This window comes from Convolutriloba macropyga, chromosome 2, assembly GCF_964194025.1.
Source record: "Convolutriloba macropyga chromosome 2, txConMacr16.3, whole genome shotgun sequence".
In the NCBI taxonomy this organism is placed as follows: Eukaryota; Metazoa; Xenacoelomorpha; order Acoela; family Convolutidae; genus Convolutriloba; species Convolutriloba macropyga.
In genome coordinates this window covers 85,439,118-85,461,315 of record NC_134469.1, presented here as the reverse complement: position 1 = coordinate 85,461,315, position 22,198 = coordinate 85,439,118, and the positions used below count along the sequence as shown (strand labels likewise).

The window sequence follows — 22,198 nt, the reverse complement described above, 5'->3', positions numbered from 1 at the left end:
GTTTGCGTAACCATGCCAAAATTGGCAAAATGATTAACATTTGCAGCAGCGAAAACCAAAAAAAGAGCGGTTCAGAAAATCCTGAGATTTGATAGCTTATTGAGCATGGTCATCAATTGTTGTAATTTTTTGGCTAAAATTTCACTATGTAGATTTTGAAGACAGTGCTCCAGTTCAATGTCTTTGCAGATTTTTTGCGCAGATCGGCCGAAGTATCTTGAAAAGAAAGAATTAACGATTGCTTTTTAAGATTTATAGGACGTCTGCTCCTGTAATGTCTGGTGCTAACTGATTTTTTGAGAATTGAAACGGGAAAACTTCGACAAGCCTCTTATTTCAATCGTGAATTTGGAAGCCGAATTGGATAAAGCCATTCAAAAGCTGCAATACCAAATTTGCGTCAAAAATATCATTTTCTGCAAATATAGGAAAATTGGATGAGGGATGGTGAGTGCGGTTAGGGGATGCAGGTCATATTGAAACTGCGTGGACAAAAGGGAAATTATGTGAACAGAATTAAGATGTGAGCTTATTAATTAATATAGAGCCTTGTATTCTGTTTAATTTCCTAATACTTACGCAAGCTGCAATGATAAGTTACGTTTTGGACGTCAAAATTGACAATACTTCCGATGTCCGTTTTAATAGTGACCATATTACTCGATTAGTTTATTGTAACACAATAAAAAGTCAGGCAAGATGTTTTGGAGCTCAACAAACCCTGCTTATGTATCAATTTTCTCTCTGAAAATTGCAAATTATCGGCTGTGATATCTATTTTTCAACGAATTTGTTCAAATATATGGAATTGTACTTCTGAATACGCGCATGGTTTTACTTATTCTCAGAACTCTGTTATGCTGTTATTCATGGGCCATTTTTTCCTGTTGCGCTTACAATAAATTTGGAGTTTGTTAGACGTTCAAATTAGTCAGTCAGACGACTATTTTTTAAATTGAAATTTTGTTGTCATAATTTTTGCAATTAATAGCAACATAAACGTGACTCCCAAGTTGATATGGGAAAAACACATATTGACGAAGATTTAAATATTTTACAAAATATTGCTCAAACTTTCCGCTTCTTTTCACGACAAGATTAATACAACTATCTTAAATAAAAGAGGAAAAACAGTGTTGTAATTAATTGGGAACTTTTTTTGTTTCTCTTTTCTGACTGAACAAAAAAGTTGTTCATTTCCTGCTTTCATTAATTAACTCTTTATTTTGTAACAAGTTTTTGGGATGATTTTGCGTAGCTCGTAAATAATTTTATATCTGCTTCATTTGAGCTTTTCCAATTCATTGAATTTTTGAAGTCCTGGTTCTTCAGTAACTTTTAAAAAAAACCATAATAATGAAAATTCAAATTATTTTGCTAGTTATTACAATTCGGGTTGCGTTTATGGAACAAACGGGTCTCTATGAGGACTCGAAAATACTTTCACTCTCATTTCTAGATGCAGCGCTCATGTGGCCAGTGGTGAAACCACTAAACAGGTTCATTGGACTGCCGCGGTTGCTTGAGTTCTACCTCCCAACTCTGCCACCACAAGTGGAAGACGAGCAGGTGGAAGGCAAGACGGAATTAAAAAGGAAGAGCTGGCTTCCTCTGTTGAGGGAGGCGAAGAATACAAAACCACGAGTTCGATTCAACTGGGGCTAGACGAACTGAGTTACTGAAATTATTGAAGAGACAGCATTAACCATTGCAACCTATAGATCAAAACTAGGAGCAGCAAATATTTTTTGGACTGTTTCCACCCACCCCCCAAATAACCACCAAATAAATTGCCTATGGGGCAATATTTAACTGCTTATTGTAGTTTACAGTATTTAGAATGAGCAATCTTTGGAACTTTCATTGCAGTAAACTTCATATCAGAATTGAACGACTTTTGAGAAGTTCTCGTAAATTTGAGTCTCTTCTGTACGACTTTTCTGAAAGGACAATAGATAAATGAGTTTAACCCGCACTTTCTATTAAAATATGGCCGAGGTTGGGGTCCAGACCGAAATCACCTCAGATCAGACCATCCCAGACAAAGTTTACCTCTGATCACACAAGTACGAGACCAGTGTCGACTTTTCTGCAGGTTTTTCCAGACCATGTAATTCGAGCGCACAATGCGTGGAGTGATCAGAGGTCACCTCTCTTTGACCTCAAAATTTGAAATCAAATTTGCTGTTGTCTTCTACAATTTCAGCGAATTAAGCGAAATATTTTGTCTAAAAGAAAACCGCTGTGTGCTTAACATCCACCGATCAAGCTCCTGGTTTCACGAAAAAGATGATAACATATAACAGTTGTATAAAAATTAAATGGGGAAGCTTTTTTGAGTACACCAAATGAATCGAAACTTGAAACACCTTGATAAGGAAATGCTAAAACTTGATAAGAAAATTCACTCAAAATATGCTTTGACTGAACATGTTAGAATATCGATCAAACTATAGTCTTAAACTTAGTGAGAATTAGAAAGATAGTTTGACTTTACAGATTAGAAAGACAAGCAATATGACTTGGATCAAAGAAATTATATAAATGAATCGTCAAGAAATGGCGCTGAGAATCAATATTCGGTTCAAATTGGTGAATCTAGATAACTATTATTAGAGTTAGATTAATTGATGTAAAATTTTCCCAGCATGTATTAAATGATGATGATATCTCCGGAAGTGTGAATGAATTCTTAGAAAAGTGCAAATGCATTCAATTTATGGTTCCCATTGCGACTGATTTGCAGAAGCAAACCATATTGGGTAACCCTTGCGACCCCCACTATAAATCACGGTGCTAAGATTAGTTTTGTATCTTGACTTTTTAATGGGTATATATACAGCTGATTTTTGAGTCCTTTTTCATCCCCAAATTCAAATCACCATCTTGATCTAATAATCAGACCTCTCCTGTAAATCTCTAAATTCTTCTGTAAAATATCATTTTGTTATTCTCTCATTTTTGAGAAATTAATTCTTTTACTTAGTTAAAAACGTTTTTTATTCCGCTTGCGAAAGTCCATAACCCAACAGGTTATGGGCCCAGCAATTTTCTAAGTCATAAAATTGAATTCCAAAACAAAACCAATTTGTTGTTGACAGTCACAATCCTTTTCTGCGTAGCACCTTTTCTTTTCACAACTGTTTTGCCTGCTCAAACTTCAATGGATCAACAGACAGTGAAGCTGCTGACTTACACAGGAAAGGCACAGGACTTTCCAATCTGGAGCAAAAGATTTGTGGCGATGATGCAGACGAAGGGACTCTACAAATCGCTACTGGGGACACAGGAGCAACCCAATGAGCCTGCGCCACTGGCCAATGGGGCAACCAATGATGAGAAGAAGAACCACAAGGTGCTGAAGGATGCATATGAGAAGGAAGTTGCAGACATCAAGGAGAAACGGAACAATGTGTGGTGCCACCTGGCACTGACTCTAGATGCAACAACCCTCATGCTGATGAGACATGACTGTGTGGGAGATGATGGCATTGGAGATGGAGCAAAGGCTTGGAAGCTTTTGCAAGAGAGATTTCAGAGTGTGGAGATGCCGACAGTGGTGACTTTAGTGGCACAGCTTGCTCGACTGCAGCTCGAGGATTCTGAGGATTTGGACAGCTTCTTCATCAGAGGACAAGAGTTGCTCACAAGGCTACAAGAAGCAGGGGAAGCAGTCTCAGAGACCCTCTTCAACGCCTTGGTCCTCAATGGTCTGCCAATGAGGTATGAAAGTTTTGTTTTACAGGAAAGCTTCAACCCGGCAACGAACTTCACAGAGTTGAGGAAAAGGCTGCAGAACTTTCATGAGAGCACGGTGCAGAGACACAAGGGACAAAGTGGTTCAGTGGCACTGGCGGTGAAGCGTGACTTCAAGAAGGGACCCAAGAAAGGAAACTGCTTTGTGTGTGGGATCCCTGGACACTTTGCCAAGGACTGCAGGAGATAGGAGACAGCACAATGCAGCAAGTGTGGTGAGAAGGGTCACCTAGACAGGGCATGCAAGAGACAAAGAGATGGAGGCAAACATGAGTCAGTGGCAATGGGTCCAACATTGGCTACACCAGACGAGGAATGCTGGGCACCTCTTACCCAGTGGAAGACAGCAGGCATGCTAGTGGACAGTGGTTGTACAGATCACATAGTGACGAACATCGATGCGTTCCTGGACTTTGTGCCCACTCAATCAGTGGTCAGAAATCCCAACGGAGAGGCTTCCAGAGTGGTGGGCAGAGGCTGTGTGAGGATCAGCATACCCTCAAACAAAGGGGAATTCCAATGCGAACTCAAAAAAGTTCTGTGTGTGCCGGACTATTCTTCAAACCTCCTATCAGTCTCAAGATGCACGGAGTGCGGACATAGCTTCACTTTCGAGAGAGGAAACAGCTGCATGAAACTCCAGAAGGGAACTCGGGTAAAACTAACACAAGAAAATAATTTGTTTTACTTACCCTGCAGCGTTCTAGAATTCAAGATGAGTTCCAACAGCGTAAAACTTGACAGTGCAAGGAAGTGGCACAGACGATTGGGTCATTTGAATCAAGCGGATGTGGTCAGGAATGCACCAGAGACAGTGGGGGAACTCGATGATGTATGCAATGTGTGTGCATTGGCCTAGATCACAAAGACTCCAGTACCAAGAGTGGCAGAGACCCAAGCAGAAGAGAAGCTGGAGAGGGTGTTCACAGACGTGATGGGACCTTTCAGAGTAGAGTCACTGTCAGGGTTCCGGTTCTGCATAGTATTTGCAGACCAGTACACGAAGTTTGAGTTTGTGGACTTGCTTAAGGCAAAGAGTGAAGCACTGGCCAGCCTGAAGAAATTTGTTCTCAGTGTGAGGACGCCCAAGAAGCTGAGGCAAGACAATGCGAAGGAGTTTCTCTCAGAGCAGTTCAAGACGTACTGCTTAGATGCAGGCATTCTACAGGAAAAGACCATACCAGAGACGCCACAACAAAATGGGTTAACTGAGAGGTGCAACAGGACACTGCTGGAGATGGCAAGATGTTTGCTCATTGACTCAGGACTTCCCAAGATGATGTGGGGAGCAGCAATTTTTCACGCAGCAAGGATCAGAATCTTGGTTGGGAGACGAGGAGAAGAAAAATGCCCAGCAGAGCTGATGAGAGGTATAAAACCTAAGCTTTCAATTAGTAAATTATCTATTTTTGGTTGCACAGTCTTCATGAGGAAGAGTGACAGAGAAGTCAGCAAACTTGAACCCAAGGCACTGGAAGGAAAGTTTGTGGGTTACACTGAAGGAGAAAACGGATACCTGGTGTACATACCCAACACACGCAAGGCGATGGCAGTTCGAGATGTGATCATCAAGGAGTCTGAAGTGGGCTCAATACCTGACAACAAAGAAACGGCTGACCTACTAGATGATGGGTCGGAACTGGGAATCTGGCACCCAGATGATGGTCATCAAGATGATGACAATAGAGAACGACAGGACACATCTACTGCAATAAAAGAGGAGTGGCATGACGCAGGGAGCGTGAATACTCAAGAAACAACACTGAGACAAGAGGCCTCGGTTGTCGGAGAAACAGCACTAGATGAAGGATCTACTGCAACAAGAGGGAGTTACAGAGACTCAGAGTCACTGGAAGACAGTGACACAGAAGACTTCTCACAGTTAGAGGCAGTTGGCTTCAATGAAGATGCACTGAAACACGCGGACAGAGCAGAGCGCAGACGAGGGACACGAGCAAGGAATGTTCCGCAATTTTTTGGAGAAGTCAGGACCCATCTTGTTGTGACTGAGGGCGACTATGTGGAACCCAAAACAGTCTACGAAGCCAAGCAAGGTGACGATTGGGACCAGTGGCACCGTCAATGAAGGACGAGGTCAAGGCACTCCAAGACAGCGAGACTTGGAACATAGTGAGACCACCCACAGACAGGGACGTCATACCGGGCAAATGGGTCTACAAAATGAAATTGGGACCCAGTGGTCAAGTGGACAAATACAAAGCGCGCTATGTGGCGAAAGGCTTCAAACAAGTGGAAGGACTGGACTACTTTGAGACTTTTGCGCCTACCTGTAAGCCAGAGACATTCAGGATTCTACTTGAGCTATCTGCGAAGCAGGGCCATGTGATGCACCAATTTGATGTCAAGACTGCTTTCCTACACTCACCACTCAAGGAAGAAGTGTATCTGGAACAGCCACAGGAGTTTGTAAAACGCGGATCAGATGGGGAGATGTTAGTATGTCGACTAAATAAATCAATTTATGGTCTGAAACAGGCTGCTAACAACTGGTACAAAGAGCTGGCAAACTTCCTACTGAGACAGGGGTTCATAAGAAGCAGGAACGATCACTGCTTGTTCGCAAGATCAGAGGCAGAGGATCACACCTTCATCTTGGTCTGGGTTGACGACATCATAGTAGCATCAACAAGTATGACAGTGATCTCTGATGTCAAGAAGGCACTAGAAGCAACCTTTCACATGGAAGACAGAGGGAGACTACACTGGTTTCTGGGTCTAAGAATCAGACGAGAAGAGGGCAAAGTCACATTCGACCACGAACGCTACATAGAAACAATGCTTGAGCGGTTTCAAATGGATCAATGCAAACCCTCAAGAACTCCAGCTGATTTGAATTTGAAACTTCAGACAGCATAGAACGGAGACGAAGAAGTGGACCAGAGGATCTACAGAAGCTTGGTTGGATCACTTCTGTATCTGGCCAAACAGACGAGGCCAGACATCATGTTCACAGTCAACATTCTGTCCAGACACATGAATGCACCTACCAATCAACACTGGATGTAGGGAAAACGACTTCTGCGATATCTTCAAGGTTCAAAAGGTTTAAAACTTACTTACACAAAAGAGGCTAGTTATGACTTAGTGTGGGAAACTGATCAGACTGGTCTGGAGACGTGAACGACAGAAAATCAACAACGGGCTATTACTTCAAGCTCAACGGACGTGGCGCAGCACTCAGCTGGGGTGTCAAGAAGCAGGCCACAGTTGCTCTTTCTTCATGAGAAGCAGAATATCAGGGCATGGCAGCAGCAGTTCAAGAAGCACTCTACCTGAAACAACTTCTAGAGGATTTTGTTATCCAACAGAAACGTCCAATAGCAATTGAAGAGGACAACCAAAGTTGTATCAGACTTTGCCAAAACCCAGTCATGCACAAGAGGAGCAAGCACATCAAGACAAAGTTCCACTTCATTCGTGACAAGACTGAGGATGGGACTATTTCAATTCATTACGTCCCTACAGACAAAATGGCAGCGGACATCCTCACAAAGTCCTTACCCGTTTCGAAAGTGGAAGCATTCAGAGCAGTTTTGATGAGAGCAGACTCTACGCAATCAGCTCAAGAATATCGATCAAACTATAGTCTTAAACTTAGTGAGAATAAGAAAGAAAGTTTGACTTACCAGATTAGAAAGACAAGCAATATGACTTCAATAAAAGAAATTATATAAATGAATCGTCAAGAAATGGTGCTGAGAATCAATATTCGGTTCAAATTGGTGAATCTAGATAACTATTATTAGAGTTAGATTAAGAGATGTAAAATCTTCCCAGCATGTATTAAATGATGATGATATCTCCGGAAGTGTGAATGAATTCTTAGAAAAGTGCAAATGCACTCCATTTATGGTTCCCATTGCGACTGATTTGCAGAAGCAAACCATATTGGGTAACCCTTGCGACCCCCACTATAAATCACGGTGCTAAGAATAGTTTTGTATCTTGACTTTTTTAATGGGTATATATACAGCTGATTTTTGAGTCCTTTTTCATCCCCAAATTCAAATCACCATCTTGATCTAATATTCAGACCTCTCCTGTAAATCTCTAAATTCTTCTGTAAAATATCATTTTGTTATTCTCTCATTTTTGAGAAATTAATTCTTTTACTTAGTTAAAAACGCTTTTTATTCCGCTTGCGAAAGTCCATAACCCAACAGAACAGCAGAAGAGAAAAATTTATTTGAAACAAATTAGCATTGACACGCTGAGTTAAACCTGAAATTTTTTGATCCACAATGCAGACTTATTTTATGATTTAATTATAGATATATGCTGCGAAACAGTTTTATAATGAAATGAGATCAAAAAATGCTTTTGAAATACTGTACTGTTTTTGTTTTTGATCTTATTTTATCTACTTTGAGTGATGAGTAGAGCGATGAGAATATTTTCTCTATCAGAAATGTGTCAAAAATTATTTTCTCTATCTTAATTGTTACAGAAATTTTGCAAGGCGTTTTCGAAAAGGTCTTAGCAAAGCGTACTACAAAATGTTAACCTATCAAGATCTTAGCAGAATGCTTCACGTTTTGCATGTTTTATCAAGGCTTTCGACTCACATGGATGCTCAACTCCAGAAAATTGTTGCTTTTCCGCTTTTTTGAGAGCGTAATTAATTTGTGTGCGTAATTAACACGTGGAACGAATTGTTCACCAGACAAAAATAAAACTGAAGATGATTTCTTAATTCCTGACATAATCTCCAACACGTTTTTTTTTGCCAAAAATGAAGTTCATTTTGGTTCTTCCAAGCGTCTAGTTTGTTGGACTAATCTTTTTGAAAAGTCTGATAAATGCATGAATAATGTCTGGTGAATTATACGATAGTCCGACATTTTCTTCAATCAGCATTTACAGTCCAGTCCTTTGGGTAAAAACTCATGCGATTAATTTAGATTGATTTAGTAGTTCAGATTATGGATTCTCTATAATTAAATAAACTGTACTCATAATAAATCATAAAACTTTTAACACTAAACCCGGAGTTGTTCCTTCTTTTAGAAAGTGGCAACAAAGATTCAACAAAATTTTTTCGGACATGAATAAACAACAAAATTGCTTATATAATGAAAAAAAAAATTTCAAAGTATTAGGGAAAAGTTGGAAAAAGTCACAAAAATGAGAAATTTAAGCGAAAGATAAACAAATGAAATGAACGGAAGAATGTGAAAGTCTTCATAAAGCAGTCGTGTTTTCTTTTGAAAGGGCAACAAATAGATATTCAAAAATAAATGAAATGACAAATGACAAGAAAAACGGGAAGTTCAAGGCAGGAAAATGTGTTCAATCTCCTATACAAATTATTTTTTAGTAGTTTACAATTGTCAGAAATACGGGGCATTGCAATTTTCATTCATTTTTACATACTGTAAATCTATACCCCAATAAGTTGAACATGCAAGGAGGCGTTGATGCAACAGAATTGAAGAATTTGTTGTATTCAAGAGATCATGTAATTTTTAACCAATTTTAGTTTTTCAAGCAGTGATAAAATGTGAAAGGCAACAGTAGAATTTTGGATTTAGAAAATAAATTTCCGGAAATTAAGGAGGAAAATTTTGTGTCTTTGATCCTTTATGTATCCTCTTATATATCTTTGTTTATTCTTTATAAATCCTTTATACATAAATTATATATCCTTTTCTTCCTAAAAGTGTTAGTATTTATTCACGTTTACGTCTCATGTTGTCAGGTGATAATGAATTGAATCCAGGGCCTCAACTGGAAAATTTGATTCAGTATTCCAGTTATTTAAAAAAACAGAGGATCAGACCATTCGCCATTACATTTTTCCTTACCAATTGTCATAGCTTTAAAAACAGCTTTGCAGAGTTTTCAAACTTTTTGCAAACAACACCCATTAATACCTTTGTCGCTGTAACTAAAACCTGATCAAACACTGATTCTAATACTGAAGACACTTTAACAGCATCGCATACCTCCTTTGGGAAATGTAGATCAGACAAATCAGGGGCTTCAAGGGGTGGAGGAGTAGGTATTTTTGTTCGAAAATTTACCGCCAGCTGTAAATCAAGCATTGATACGGTTGATGATTTTTTAAATCCATTTGGGTTGAAATAAGCAAACCTCCGATTGAAAAAATACTTGTTAACGTTTCCTCTTGCCCGAACAAACGTGTTCGGGAGTGTTTTCTTGATTAATTAAGTACAGAACTATCGGGGGCGTATAGTATAACAGATGACGTTAATTTGCTGGGAGATTAAAAATTGAATTATCTTAACAAGACAAAAAAACTTAACAAAACAATTTTGCGTCAATTTCAAGATTACAAATTGTTAACCTTGGAGATGCAACCAGGAGCGCTGATAAAACGTTTACACTTATTGGTCACTGTTTCGTTTTGCATGATGAGATAAAGGCCGACAATGTCACAACAACTCGGTTTAACTCCGACCATTTTCCTGTTATCTTCGAATCAAAACTCTCATTGAAACCTTTGAGAACAACAACTAATAACGAAAAGAAATTTTTTCGACTTTTCTCACGTTCTAAATTTAACAGAGATCTTGCCTTTGCAAAAGGGTGGAAAAGGTTCCAATGTGAGAACAGCAACGATATGTTTGTTGCATTTTTCGATAATTTCATAAAATATGTTGAAAAACACGCACTGGTTCAGACTGTGAGAAAATGTAAAGTTTAGGAATTCTAAGCCTTGGTTAACAAAAGAATTGAAGCTTTTAATTGCCTAAAAACATTTTCCGTTCAACAAAAGGAAAAAGGTCATGACAGTGAGACGTACAAAAAGTATCAGCGTGTAAGACTCTTAGTTAATTGGAGATTAATGGAGGCACACAGCAGATTTTGCATCAATTCTTCGAGAAACTACCAACAAGTAAAGAACAAAGGAAATTCAATAATAAGATAATCAAAACAAGTGAAAAAATTGTCCAGGTTTATGAAATCAGATTAGATAGTGGTGAAATTTCAAGGGAGCCAAAAACATTGTCCTTTGTCTAAGTAGATCATTTGCGAGTCAATTGCTTTCATAGGGTCAGATATTGCTTGTAATTACCCTGATAAACTTGATATACCTGAATTAACATTCAAAACTTCTGGCTCAAATGATGGATTTCATTGCTTCGCATGAAATTATTAATAAAAAGCATTTGGGATTTTAGAAAAAAAAAGTCAGCAACAGATGCAGTCTTAGTACTGGTTGAAACAGTTTCGTCTAATTTAGATCAAAACAAAGAAACTGATGCTATTTTTCTAGACCTTGCAAAAGCGTTTGATTTTATTTTGCAAAACATTTTTCTATAAAAATTGAAATTTTTGGTTTTTCCCATGAAGCCAAAGAATTATTGTTTTTAATTATTGCCAACCACAGACAAAACGTAAAACTTAATGGCATGCTCTCCGATTGAGAAATTGTGAATCACGGTGAACCACAGGGAACTGTTCTAGGACCACCCATTTTTCTTTTTATGTGAACAACTTTTCATCTAAAATAAAAACAACGGAGAAAGTAGTTCAAATCGCAGACGACACAAGTATTGTCTGCTAAGGAAAAAAATTAGCTCACATGGGAAAGTCAAGGAAGTTTCACAAAGCACAAAAGAAATTGCAGAGACAAACAAACTAACTTTGGATACAAACGAACTGAATTGATCTTTTTCTCGCGCAATAAATCTGATTTGGGATCTGTTTTTTTACAAAACAAAATTCTGCAACAATAAAATTTGCAAATATCTTGGTATTCAAATTGACAGGAACCTTAATTTTGATCAGCAGCTGAATAAAACCTTGAAGAGATGACTCATGCTATAAGATCAATATATCTAATAAGACATTAAACTCCACTGAACGCGCGCATTCTTCTTTCAAAATCACTTTTGATTTCACACTTATCGTTTTTGGCAAACTTTTTCTAAACTCTATCTGAAAAACACCTAAAAAGCCTTAAACGACAGATTGACTTGAATATAATGGTGTGCTTTCTACTCAAAAGGTATGAAAAAAGGAGAGATTTGCCCTTTCAGACAAGGATTCTTCCAAATGAGCTAATAATAGCAAAAATGTTGGTAATCAAATGTCAATATGATATAACCAGACCGGAAAATTCTGATAATTTTCACGGGTATCTGCGTCTTCATCAATACACTACAACAAAACAATTCAAAATTAGACAGAAAGTGAAAACCAACTTCGGAATGAATTCGATTGCTGGTCAATGCGCACAAAAATGGAATAGGTTACCAGAGTGTCATCGGTTGGTAAAAAAGGAAAACGTTTTTAAGAAAACACTGAATGTTTTTTGCTCCCAACACAAGAAAAGATTCTTTTGAATAGTAACGTAGCTTTTAAGATTTATGTTTTTATTTTTAGGAATAAAACAATTGGAATGAAAATTTATAAGTTAATTCTTTCAGAAGATTGATTGATGTTTATTAATTTGTTTGAATGATTTGAAGTATTAATTTGTTCGTTTCAAGTATAATTATCCTCACGATTATAATGTTAAATTACTTGTTGCAATAAAATTATACAGAAATTTGGGTGCCGAGACGATTATATCGACCTAAATATTGCTTCAGTTTTTCTGTTTGACTTGTGTCGTTTCACTTATATCGTTTGACTTATATGTCAGTAGCAGCAAATTTATACACGATTTTAACACTGCAAGTTAGGATTTTTTGTACTTTCGTGCTTGAAGATTCGTATTCTGACACGACCAATGGGAAGGGTGGAACAGATTGCGTTTTTCAGAGGTTTTTAGAACCCGTTTTTTATTTTAAATAAAGTGTGAAACTTCAAAACAATCTCGTTATTTTTAAATCAACAAAAACTTTCTACCAATTCATAAAAAAATTTTGTTTGAAAACAGAGGACTCATTGCCACGTAATACAAATCCTTAAAAGCACGTTTCAAGCAATTTCGCACAATTTCAGATATGGTAAGGTTTTTCAATTAACTATTCCTTCCCTATGCAATTTTGTGCGTTATAAATTCAAGCATCGTCACCAAATGCAATATTTGTCCTAATTTACAAAATTTTTCAAACAAAGTTCACGAATGCAATCAGAAAGCACTTTTGCAAAATTTTTAATAATCCCATCAAAAAAGTAAAACTGAATTTTTGCGTTGATTTCCTGACCCTCCTTATATGTAACCGTTAAATTAAAAGTCAATTAAACAAAATAGGTTTTGGTTTTAGTTGCACCAAACTTTTATAGATGTATCGAGAATTTTTGTAAACTTAAAAAAATCTTCTCCACTTTGTTTACTCTTTGTTTTATAGTATTTGTTACTTTTTGAGTCATACATCTGTCGTTTATGTCTCCTATTTTAAAATGAAGTACCTTCAACTACAGAAATCGATACTATCACTTAGTTAGTTTTGCATTTAAAAAGCACAGAGGACCGACCGTAAGTGAAGACCTTAGTTTGTCATTTGTAGACTTTACTTACAAAATGTGAAAAGAAAAGTGAACAATTTCCTAATTTGTCATCAAAAAGAAAAAAGAGCTAAAAAATACTGAATATTAAGTAAGTGACTGAACCAGCTTGTAACTTTTTTGAATTTTACCATCAGGTCTAAAACCGCCCATTTGCTTTTATGATCATTCGGCTAATTGTTCTAGAAATGATGGTGAAGAAAGTTATGGTAAATGTAATATTCCAGACCAGCCCGTTCCTTTCAATCCACCTTGCTCGCTCAAATTACTGGTTTCTTCTCGAATCCCATATCAAGCATTGTCATACCATTTATATTTTTTTACCTTTAGAAAATAATTTAAGTTGACTTTTAAAAATCACCTTATTTTACCTTAAAATTAAAAATTCTTACAACACGTTCGCAACATTGTCGGTGCCGTTTTAAATACTCATACTTGTTAATTTTATTTAAAGAACGTAGAGTGAAACCTAAAAGTTAAAAGCAAAATTTATTTTCTCCTTTTTATCCTAATAAAAATAACAATAAATCATTGTTCAATTTGAAATCTAGAATTCATAATTCACCAAAAAATTTGAAAAGCACTACACTAGTAAAATACAAAAGGATAAAGCAGAAAAACAAAAAATGAAAGTCAGATGAATAATATAAATGATTATATCAAGTTTCTACTTAAAACAATTAATTTAACATGAAATATAACAAAAGATTTAATAGCAAATAAAACAATAGAACAAATTTCTCTCCTAGTTACAATAATTTAATTGTATAAGATAAATGAAAAATTAAGAGGAATAGTCTTTCAAAAAAGATTGGAAAAAGAGATAATTTTTAATACAATAAAGTAAAAAAAATACTTTAGTGCATATATACAATATTTTGTAAGACATCTAGTTGATGAAATTGATTCAATGGGTAAAGTGAAGCCAAAAAATAAACAGTATAAAAAACGCCTAGTGGTTAAAAGGTATAAAAAGCTAAGTAAAAAAGATTATTCTAAACTTTAAACTTTTTAACGTTTTTAACGTTTTTGCTTAATCATAGATATGACTTCATTTTTTCTAGGAGTAATGGTAAATATAGGACTCCAGACGAAACTTCAGTGACGTGAAAAGAATATGGCGGATTGAAAGGATCCGAGGTGGTCTGGAACCCTATATTTACCCTCACTCGGAAAGATTGATTCGAAATTGGCAGTTTTTCAATTCCAAATTTGCGAACGCCCCCCCCCCCCCGCCCCGACTCTATAACCACCTCAAGTCATAAAGTTTCTAAACCAAAAACACCGTAAATGTTTAAATATGAAATAGCATGAAGCATTATTTACAAATCCTTTGTCATTATATAGTGTATATAAACAATTATTAATCCCGGCGTCAAAATGAACCGTTTTGATCGGTGGGAAGGGGAAATGCTAAAACTGTGTCAATTTTTTTTTGTAAAATTCATGCAGGTGGTCTAAGCATTTATGTGCGGTGATCAAAACAAAAAAAAATAGTGGGTTAATTTGTTTGGGAAAATGTCGAAGACAATGATAGATAGACCAATTATTGCCAATCACACTTGGTTCCCCAAAAGTCAAGCGTGACAATAATGGGATATTTTCCGTTTGTGCCCCCCAAGCTTATTATTTGCACCCCCAGTCGCGCGTGCCATATTTTTAAATAATGATTCACTATGTAATGGCACGTGCTCTGTAACTGGGGGGCGCATAACGTACTGGGGGGGGGGGGGGGGCACAAACGGAAATGATACCAATAGATAGTGGAATCAAGTAAGTGGAATCAAGAATCGAGGAATTGCGTTGGCAGGCGTAAGCAAGAGTCTTTTTTGTCAGGTGTGGGCTCAGATTTATTCGCAAATTTTATGCTCCGATTTTTGCCACTTTATGTGAAAACACTATATAGCTGAATGAACTTTTTAATTTGGTTAAGAACAATAATTATGATTCGTGATCAATTTAAAGAATAGATTTTGACCGATCAACATTTCTTGTCAGCGTACGATTCCCCGAAATCCTTCTGAAGTCGCCAACTGAGTTGCCCGTTTTCGCATCACCCCATGTAAGAATGTTTTTCGGGGCTTCTGGGAGTGAGAAGTTTGGCTGGAAGTCTTTGGAGGCGTAGGGTTCGAAATACGGGAATGGGCCCTTGGCTAGAACTTCTTCCCTGTAGACGGATGTCCTGCAGGCAGGGAAGTCTCTGTTGGATCCTAAGGCTTTCCTCACATTCGCGCCGTATCTTTGGTATGTCATGTTAGCCAGGGAGGAATATTGGTCGTTAGCTAGAGCAGAAAATGATACTTAAATTCAGACACAAACTTTTATACCCAGGTTGAGGTCCTCGTTCAAAATTACTAAAGAAAAAACCCATCCGGACAATTTTGCCTACGAAAACACCCAGGCCGACCAAACTCACTTATGATGCAGACATTGACTCGTTCTGTAGTTTCGGTACGTTCATGTGCTCATTCAAAAAGTCTTATGAAAAGACTCAGGCAGACTGAAAAATGTCGTGAAACAGACTAGCCTCGTTCGAATTTGTCGTACAATAATGCTTAAGTGTACTGATTTGACACATCCAGTTTTCTTTACTTTTAATTGTAGTGTGTTTCGCTTGGCGAGTGCACAAGGCAACTTTGAAATGTAATAATCGACTGGCTGTTGCACTAACAATTTTCAGTAAACTCACTATCAGTTTTGAAAACGTGAGGCAAGAAAAAAATTAAATGGTGCAACTGATCGCCAATTGCAAAACATAACAGAATGAATTAGCAGCAGTTAATTTATGTAAACGTACTTTAGTTCATGAAGCCGGATAATTACCACTAGACAAAAAAGTTAACACGTTAGTCAAAACAGATGATCAAATGATTATTACTAAATTTGAATCACAAATCAATGAGTACACACTATTTTTTAAGTATCCCTTATTCATGAGGATAATAAAACACGAGGAAGTTCTACTTTGAGGTCAAAATTTCAAAAAGTGGTACTTAAGCAAACTTAAATTTTTAAATAAAGTTTTGTTCTCCATTCTGTACTATTAGGCGTGTGCCAACTATAGTGATATACCAATCGTATCTGCGGCTAGCAACATACTAATAATCAATTTACTGGATAAACAGTTCATGTACACGTGCAACAGTCATGAACAAATTAGGTGCCATCCGGAAGTGACCTCTGATCAGACCATGCCAGACGAAAGTAACCTCTGATCAGACCATCCCAGACCAAAGTGTCCTCTGATTAGACTAAAGTGCGCTCGAAACTGTCCCTGATCAGACCTTTCCAGAAGGAAAGGACCTCTGATCAGACCAAAATTAGACAATTGTCCAGACGATTGTGCGACTAAGGCCCAGACCAAACCTAGATCATCGTCCAGACGATTGTGCGCTCAAAATCACTTTTGAGCAGACTATTGTGTGCTCAAAAGTCACTCCTGATCAGACTATTGTGCACTCGAAATCGCTTCTGATCAGACTCAATTGCGCTCAAAATAGTCTGATCAGTGAATGATTTTCACTATGAACGAATTTTGGTATAATATATTAATTTCATAAAAATTGATGTTTGCAATATTAATTTCATCTAAAAAAAGAAAAAAGACCATTCTAAAAGTATTAATGCTAAAAAACGAAAACCCAACTGCGGAGAAAAAAATTTTAATATACCATTAGTGCATATCTTGAACTCAATGGATGAATTTAGACAGCTTTCCATATAATATGTCGTGTTCTACAGTTAATCAAACTTTTGATGTAAGGGGACTGGCATTTTTTTTAGCTGGACCCCTTTGTGCCTTCTTTTGAATCAAAGCCATCAGATTCTAGATTTGTCAGTGATGAGAATGCTGCTTTTTGTTGCCTCTTGGCAGAGCCAACATCTCTCGGTGAAAAAACAAAAAAATCAGAAAAATTTCAGCTCCAAATAGCCTCTGATCAGACTAATGTGCGCCTGAATCCGCCTCTGATCAGACCATTCCCATCCTGAAGTTACCTCTGATCATACCAACCCCAGACCGAAGTGACCTCTGATCATACCATCCCCAGACCGAAGTGACCTCTGATCATACCATCCCCAGACCGAAGTGACCTCTGGTCATACTATTGTGTGCTCGAACCAAATCCCAGACCCTGTAATTTTGGTCTGAAAACACACCGTGTGCGTTGGAATTGGTCTAATCAGAGTTCACTTCCGGATGGCACCTCAACCTGGGCAAGATAATGTGTCAAAAGTCTACGAGATTTTATGGTTGCTAAGATTCTTATATCTGACTTCTAATTTTTTATATTTGGTGCTGCCATTTTGTTTCCAATGGAACGCTAAAAAGCGTTTTCAAAAACTAAGCTTCCTCAAAAATATCACAAATCGAAAATTGCTAAACTGTCATGGAAACCGCGAATTTAAAATGCTGGCCTTTGTTTTTACATTTCGCCGTTCTGGTATTGTCAGTTTAGAGCTAGTTCTCCTCAAAATTTTATCGTTCTGGTATTGTCTAAAACTGGCTCCTTTTTCGACAGCAAATTCCGAAATGCTCGGCTACTTATCATATTTTGTGAAGCGCACTAACAGTTGAACGTAATTCACGTTTATTTGGTCTTTTTTAAAATTTTAAGGCTTTTAATTGTTTTCAGGAAGTCGATTGCAAAAAATTTAAGCACAATCCGCATTGAACGTAAGTCAGCGGCGGAAAGCGGCAGCCACTTTCTTTGTCAGTAGTTTTTCTGGTACCAGTGGACGCTCGTAATGATATTTGCTAAGATTCGAAAAACCATACATGAGTTATTATTAACACCATGATTAATCTATGAGGTTGTATTCTTACAAGATCCCTTTAGCCTAAATTGAAAGAAGGCCGAATGGGTCAATAGTTGCATAACTGTCCTCTGGATAACTAGTTGCAAAGCGAAAACACCAACAACTAAGTGGCAATTAATCAAATGTCTGCTCTAAGCAACCCGTGTCCGCAAAAGTGTCCACATTTTAACCCCAGAATTGAGATACAAACTGTTTACCCAGTTTTAAAGAGCTATGTTTATCTATTCTACTCGCTTTTGGGTACCTCTTTTTCTCACTCACTGTAATTCAATTCGGAACTGAACGTCTTTAGTTTTTGTACTGAGATTGTTTGATTCCCATTTCCGCCAATCCATTTTTAATTTCATAAATAGTCATAAAAAGTCATTTTTAATGTAATAAATCCATTTTTAATGTTTAATTTGGGATTCTGGGCTTGTAAAAGTGGTTAAAAACAGTATTAGTTGATAGCAATTAAAATCAATTACTTGTGGTTTAAATGTTAGTGATTAGCCACGTAGGGCTCAAACTTACTAGAAAGTTATTATTTTGTTTGGATTTGTTGGTCGGGAACTGGGATTGACCACACACTCCCAAAATAATCTTTTTGCTAATTTTAGATGAGTAGGTAGGATTATAGTTTAGTTTTTATAGGCTATTCTCGCATAATTCTAAAATTGAGCAAAGAAAGTTGGTGCAAAACTCATGGACTTATACAAAACTTCTGAGCAGGTAATTATAAAGTAAATCTAATAAAACACAAACAGTCAACATGCTAGATAAATTTATTTAAAATTTGCCGAAAATTTTCCCGATTCTCATCTCCAACCGCAAAACCGGCTATCAAAAAAAATAAAATTAATTGCGCAATTACCATGTTTAGATTGAAGTCATCGCAAGACTTGGTAAATGATGTGGAAAATGAAACTGCATGAAATTCAGCGTGTAAAATTTTTATTAACACATGGCAATTATGTTCAAAGTGCAGACAGCAATTTCGCTGACTTGGTTAATTTTCTATCTAAAGTCGAGTATTGGTTTTGCTGCAACTTTTTTAACTCCTCTTGTTCATCCATAATCAACACATCTATATAGTGAGATTTTGCAATTAAAAAATGTTTTATGAATTGATTACAATTTTTCTTACTACACTCAACCATTGAATGGTTTCAATCCAAATTTAGCAAAAAAAGTTGAATTGAGTTATTTCAAAGTTTTTGCGTTTTGTGACAGGTGTTTACTGAGAGATAAACAGAGAAATTTAATAGAGAACAGAAAAATTTAATTCGGTAAAATAGCATTTTTGAAGTGATTACAGTTTTTTGTTTGTTCCAATTATTGAGTGGTTCTCAGTTGAACTCAGAAATTGAAATAATTTAGTTGAGTCGATGCAATTGACAGGTGTTTATGAAAAATTTCTCGAATAACCTCTGGCATTTCTTGATATGTTGAAATTCCACTGCATTTTTTTCTGATACAGCTGAAAAAGCAAGTTGTACTACTGTAAAGGAGCTGAAATTACTTCTTTAATCAATTTAAGTTTTTTCCGAAATTGAGATGTTATTGGGATTGACGTCTGTCGACAGGCGTCCACTGACTTTTTACCAAAAAACCACTGTTGAGGGAATTTTGTGACAAATCAGAAGAGTTCGCATCTCTTAAGAAACACTCAATTCAGAATCATTAATTTTACAATTTGGTGACTTTAGCGATAATCAAATTGTGATGATTACCGCAAATATCTCTCTCAACAATTAACTGTCAATCTTTAATCTGAAAAAACTAATACAAATCGAGATTTAATACACCGGTGTTAAACTCTAAATGAGATTGTGTGAGTGACAAATTGGGCTCTCTTCAATATGGTGAATTCTTAATCTTCAAACCATTTTCATCAAGCTCAGTTAACAAAGCTTTGAATCATTTTTTACGCTCAATTAGTAAAACATTAAATGACTTTTACATCTTTAAAAGCCAGCATTCAAATTATCTAAGACCTACATGGCATATTATTAGAAAACACTCTCTTATGCTCAATTAATGACGCTTTAAAACACTTTTGCATGCTCAAAAATGCGCTTTAAATTAGCATCAACATATACATTTAACGCGATACCTGAAATGAGCAAATTTGTACTACTAAACTTGTCACCTAATTTCCAACTTGAAAAAATCTCAATTTCCCTAAAACAGAGGAACCGTTTTTGGGAAAACAGCTACGAAGCTTGTCTCCTAATTTTGTTTATTTTGTGTATCCATTTTCCAAGCGAGTTTTACTGAGACTCTGGTGAAACTCTGGATCGTAATGACGCAAATTTTAAGCTCAATAATTTTTTAGGGACAAATGCAAGAAAATATTTGCCCAAATTTTAATCAAATATGCCTTTTGTGACGTAGTAAAATGTTTAAAAAATTGTCTTAAAATCTGGTTAATTTTCTGGCTGGTCTCGTATTTTTTTTGTAAGAATTGTAAGACTATTTTCTTTTAATCTCTTTTTCTCATCTAGTCATCTCTATTTTAGACAGAAGATGCAAATTTAGCATTATGATAAAAAAAAGTTTAACATAAATTGATTACTAACCTTGAATGCTCGTTTTTAGTTTATCAACAAATGCTGAATTATGAGTCGTGTCAGTGTGAATCTTAGATCCCACGCCAATTTCAAAATGATTCCCCAACTGGGCAGGAAAACGAGCCGCCCTTGCCGGGGTAAAGTTAGCCGAAAACCCTGAGAACTCGGACCCATAACTTGTTGAATTGTCCCCAATTAACTTTGGATTAGATTCTAATGAAAAAGTCTGTCGATGAAGTCGCCGATCCCCTCGCTTCGGCTTTTCTGTGATTGGTCGACGACGCTCCAGTTTCGGGACGTCTTCAATGGTTGTCATGTTAACCCCATTGTTACGTAATATTGTAATTGCTCTTTTGTTGGAAGGGTACTGAGGATATATTGGATAGTGAACAGATGTCGCCATTTCTAGTAATTGTATTTCCTCTTTGAGGTATTCAGATCTAGATTTGAGTAACTCGTATTCTTCCAATAACTAACTGCTTCGCAACTGTTAACTAGTTCGTTAAGAATCACTGATTCTCTTCCAAAATGGCTCTAAACTCGACGGATAAACGATACAATATAAGCTACTAAAAGTTTACAAACGATAATTTAAATTTTCAAACTAAATCATAATTGTTTAACAGATATGATATGTGATAATATATAAATTTTTATAGAAATAAGTATACGTTTATTTTGAAATTTTTAAACGCAGGCGCAAATCCAGTTGAAAAAAGTTGAAGTTTATTCGAAATATAAACTTTGAAATAAATTGTTTAATTAATTTTTACAAGAAATGACAATAATATTTTAACTTTCAGGATATATTTATTTGAACTTTTGCATCCACGAAGACTTTTTTAGGGAATAAATGCAGCTGAATTGAAAATAATGAAACTTCAGCTCTATTCAGCGCTTGATGCTCAACAAATGCATGCGTGCTTTTTACTCTGATAGCAACTTAGTACATGCTTAAATGTTTGTTTTTGAATAATTATGACTGAATAACATGACGTTTAAACAAAAAACGATCGGATAAAAAGCACTGCTGTATTTAAGCAAAGACATCAAATGCTGTATTTGATTTGAAACGAAAAAAATAGCTGAGCCTGTGTGTATAACAATTCTGTTGATATATCTATACAGGTGTATGATTTTAACAATGGACTATCAATACATTAAATAATCACTTTATCCTTAAATTTGGTATTTTTCCCCAGCGGAGGAGACATCATGTTGAGTGGATTTGAACAAGAGCTCTGATTTGTCTCAATGTGATATGATAGACTCTTTTTTTACTCGTTTATTTGATTGTACTGGGTTCAATTACCATAACTTGCGCCTTAGCTCGGCCCATTTATGGAATCCCAGTAATCGCGAATGGCCGTGCTTGAAGTCAAAGTATTCATGCACTTGAATAAAAATTTATGATCACAAAAAAGTGTCAAGTATTTATTTATTTATTTGGCATGCTGAGGACAAAACCATTAAAGTCGCGAGCGGTCATATATAATTTTTATACGTTCTCAGTATAAATGCAACGACCAAAAGAAAAATTCCTCGAAAAAATATACAAAATCATATATAACCCATTATGGCTTCTTATTGTTCCGACCCTCTTGAGGGGGGAGGAACTATATACTCAA

At 36.4% G+C, this 22,198-nt stretch overlaps 2 protein-coding genes across 2 annotated transcripts in view; one reads left to right on the top strand and one right to left on the bottom strand.

Annotated features, from left to right (window-relative positions):
- Nucleotides 1–22,198, top strand: part of LOC142334806 (flap endonuclease 1-like) — a 247,310-nt gene that overhangs the window by 128,421 nt on the left and 96,691 nt on the right. The window lies entirely within an intron of this gene.
- Nucleotides 15,104–21,571, bottom strand: LOC142335527 (uncharacterized). The gene is made up of 2 exons (XM_075384067.1): nucleotides 20,580–21,571; nucleotides 15,104–15,482 (listed from the first exon to the last, which is right to left on the bottom strand). The coding sequence occupies exons 1-2, from the start codon at nucleotides 20,971–20,973 to the stop codon at nucleotides 15,160–15,162; spliced, it is 717 nt and encodes a 238-aa protein (XP_075240182.1). The 5' UTR covers nucleotides 20,974–21,571; the 3' UTR covers nucleotides 15,104–15,159.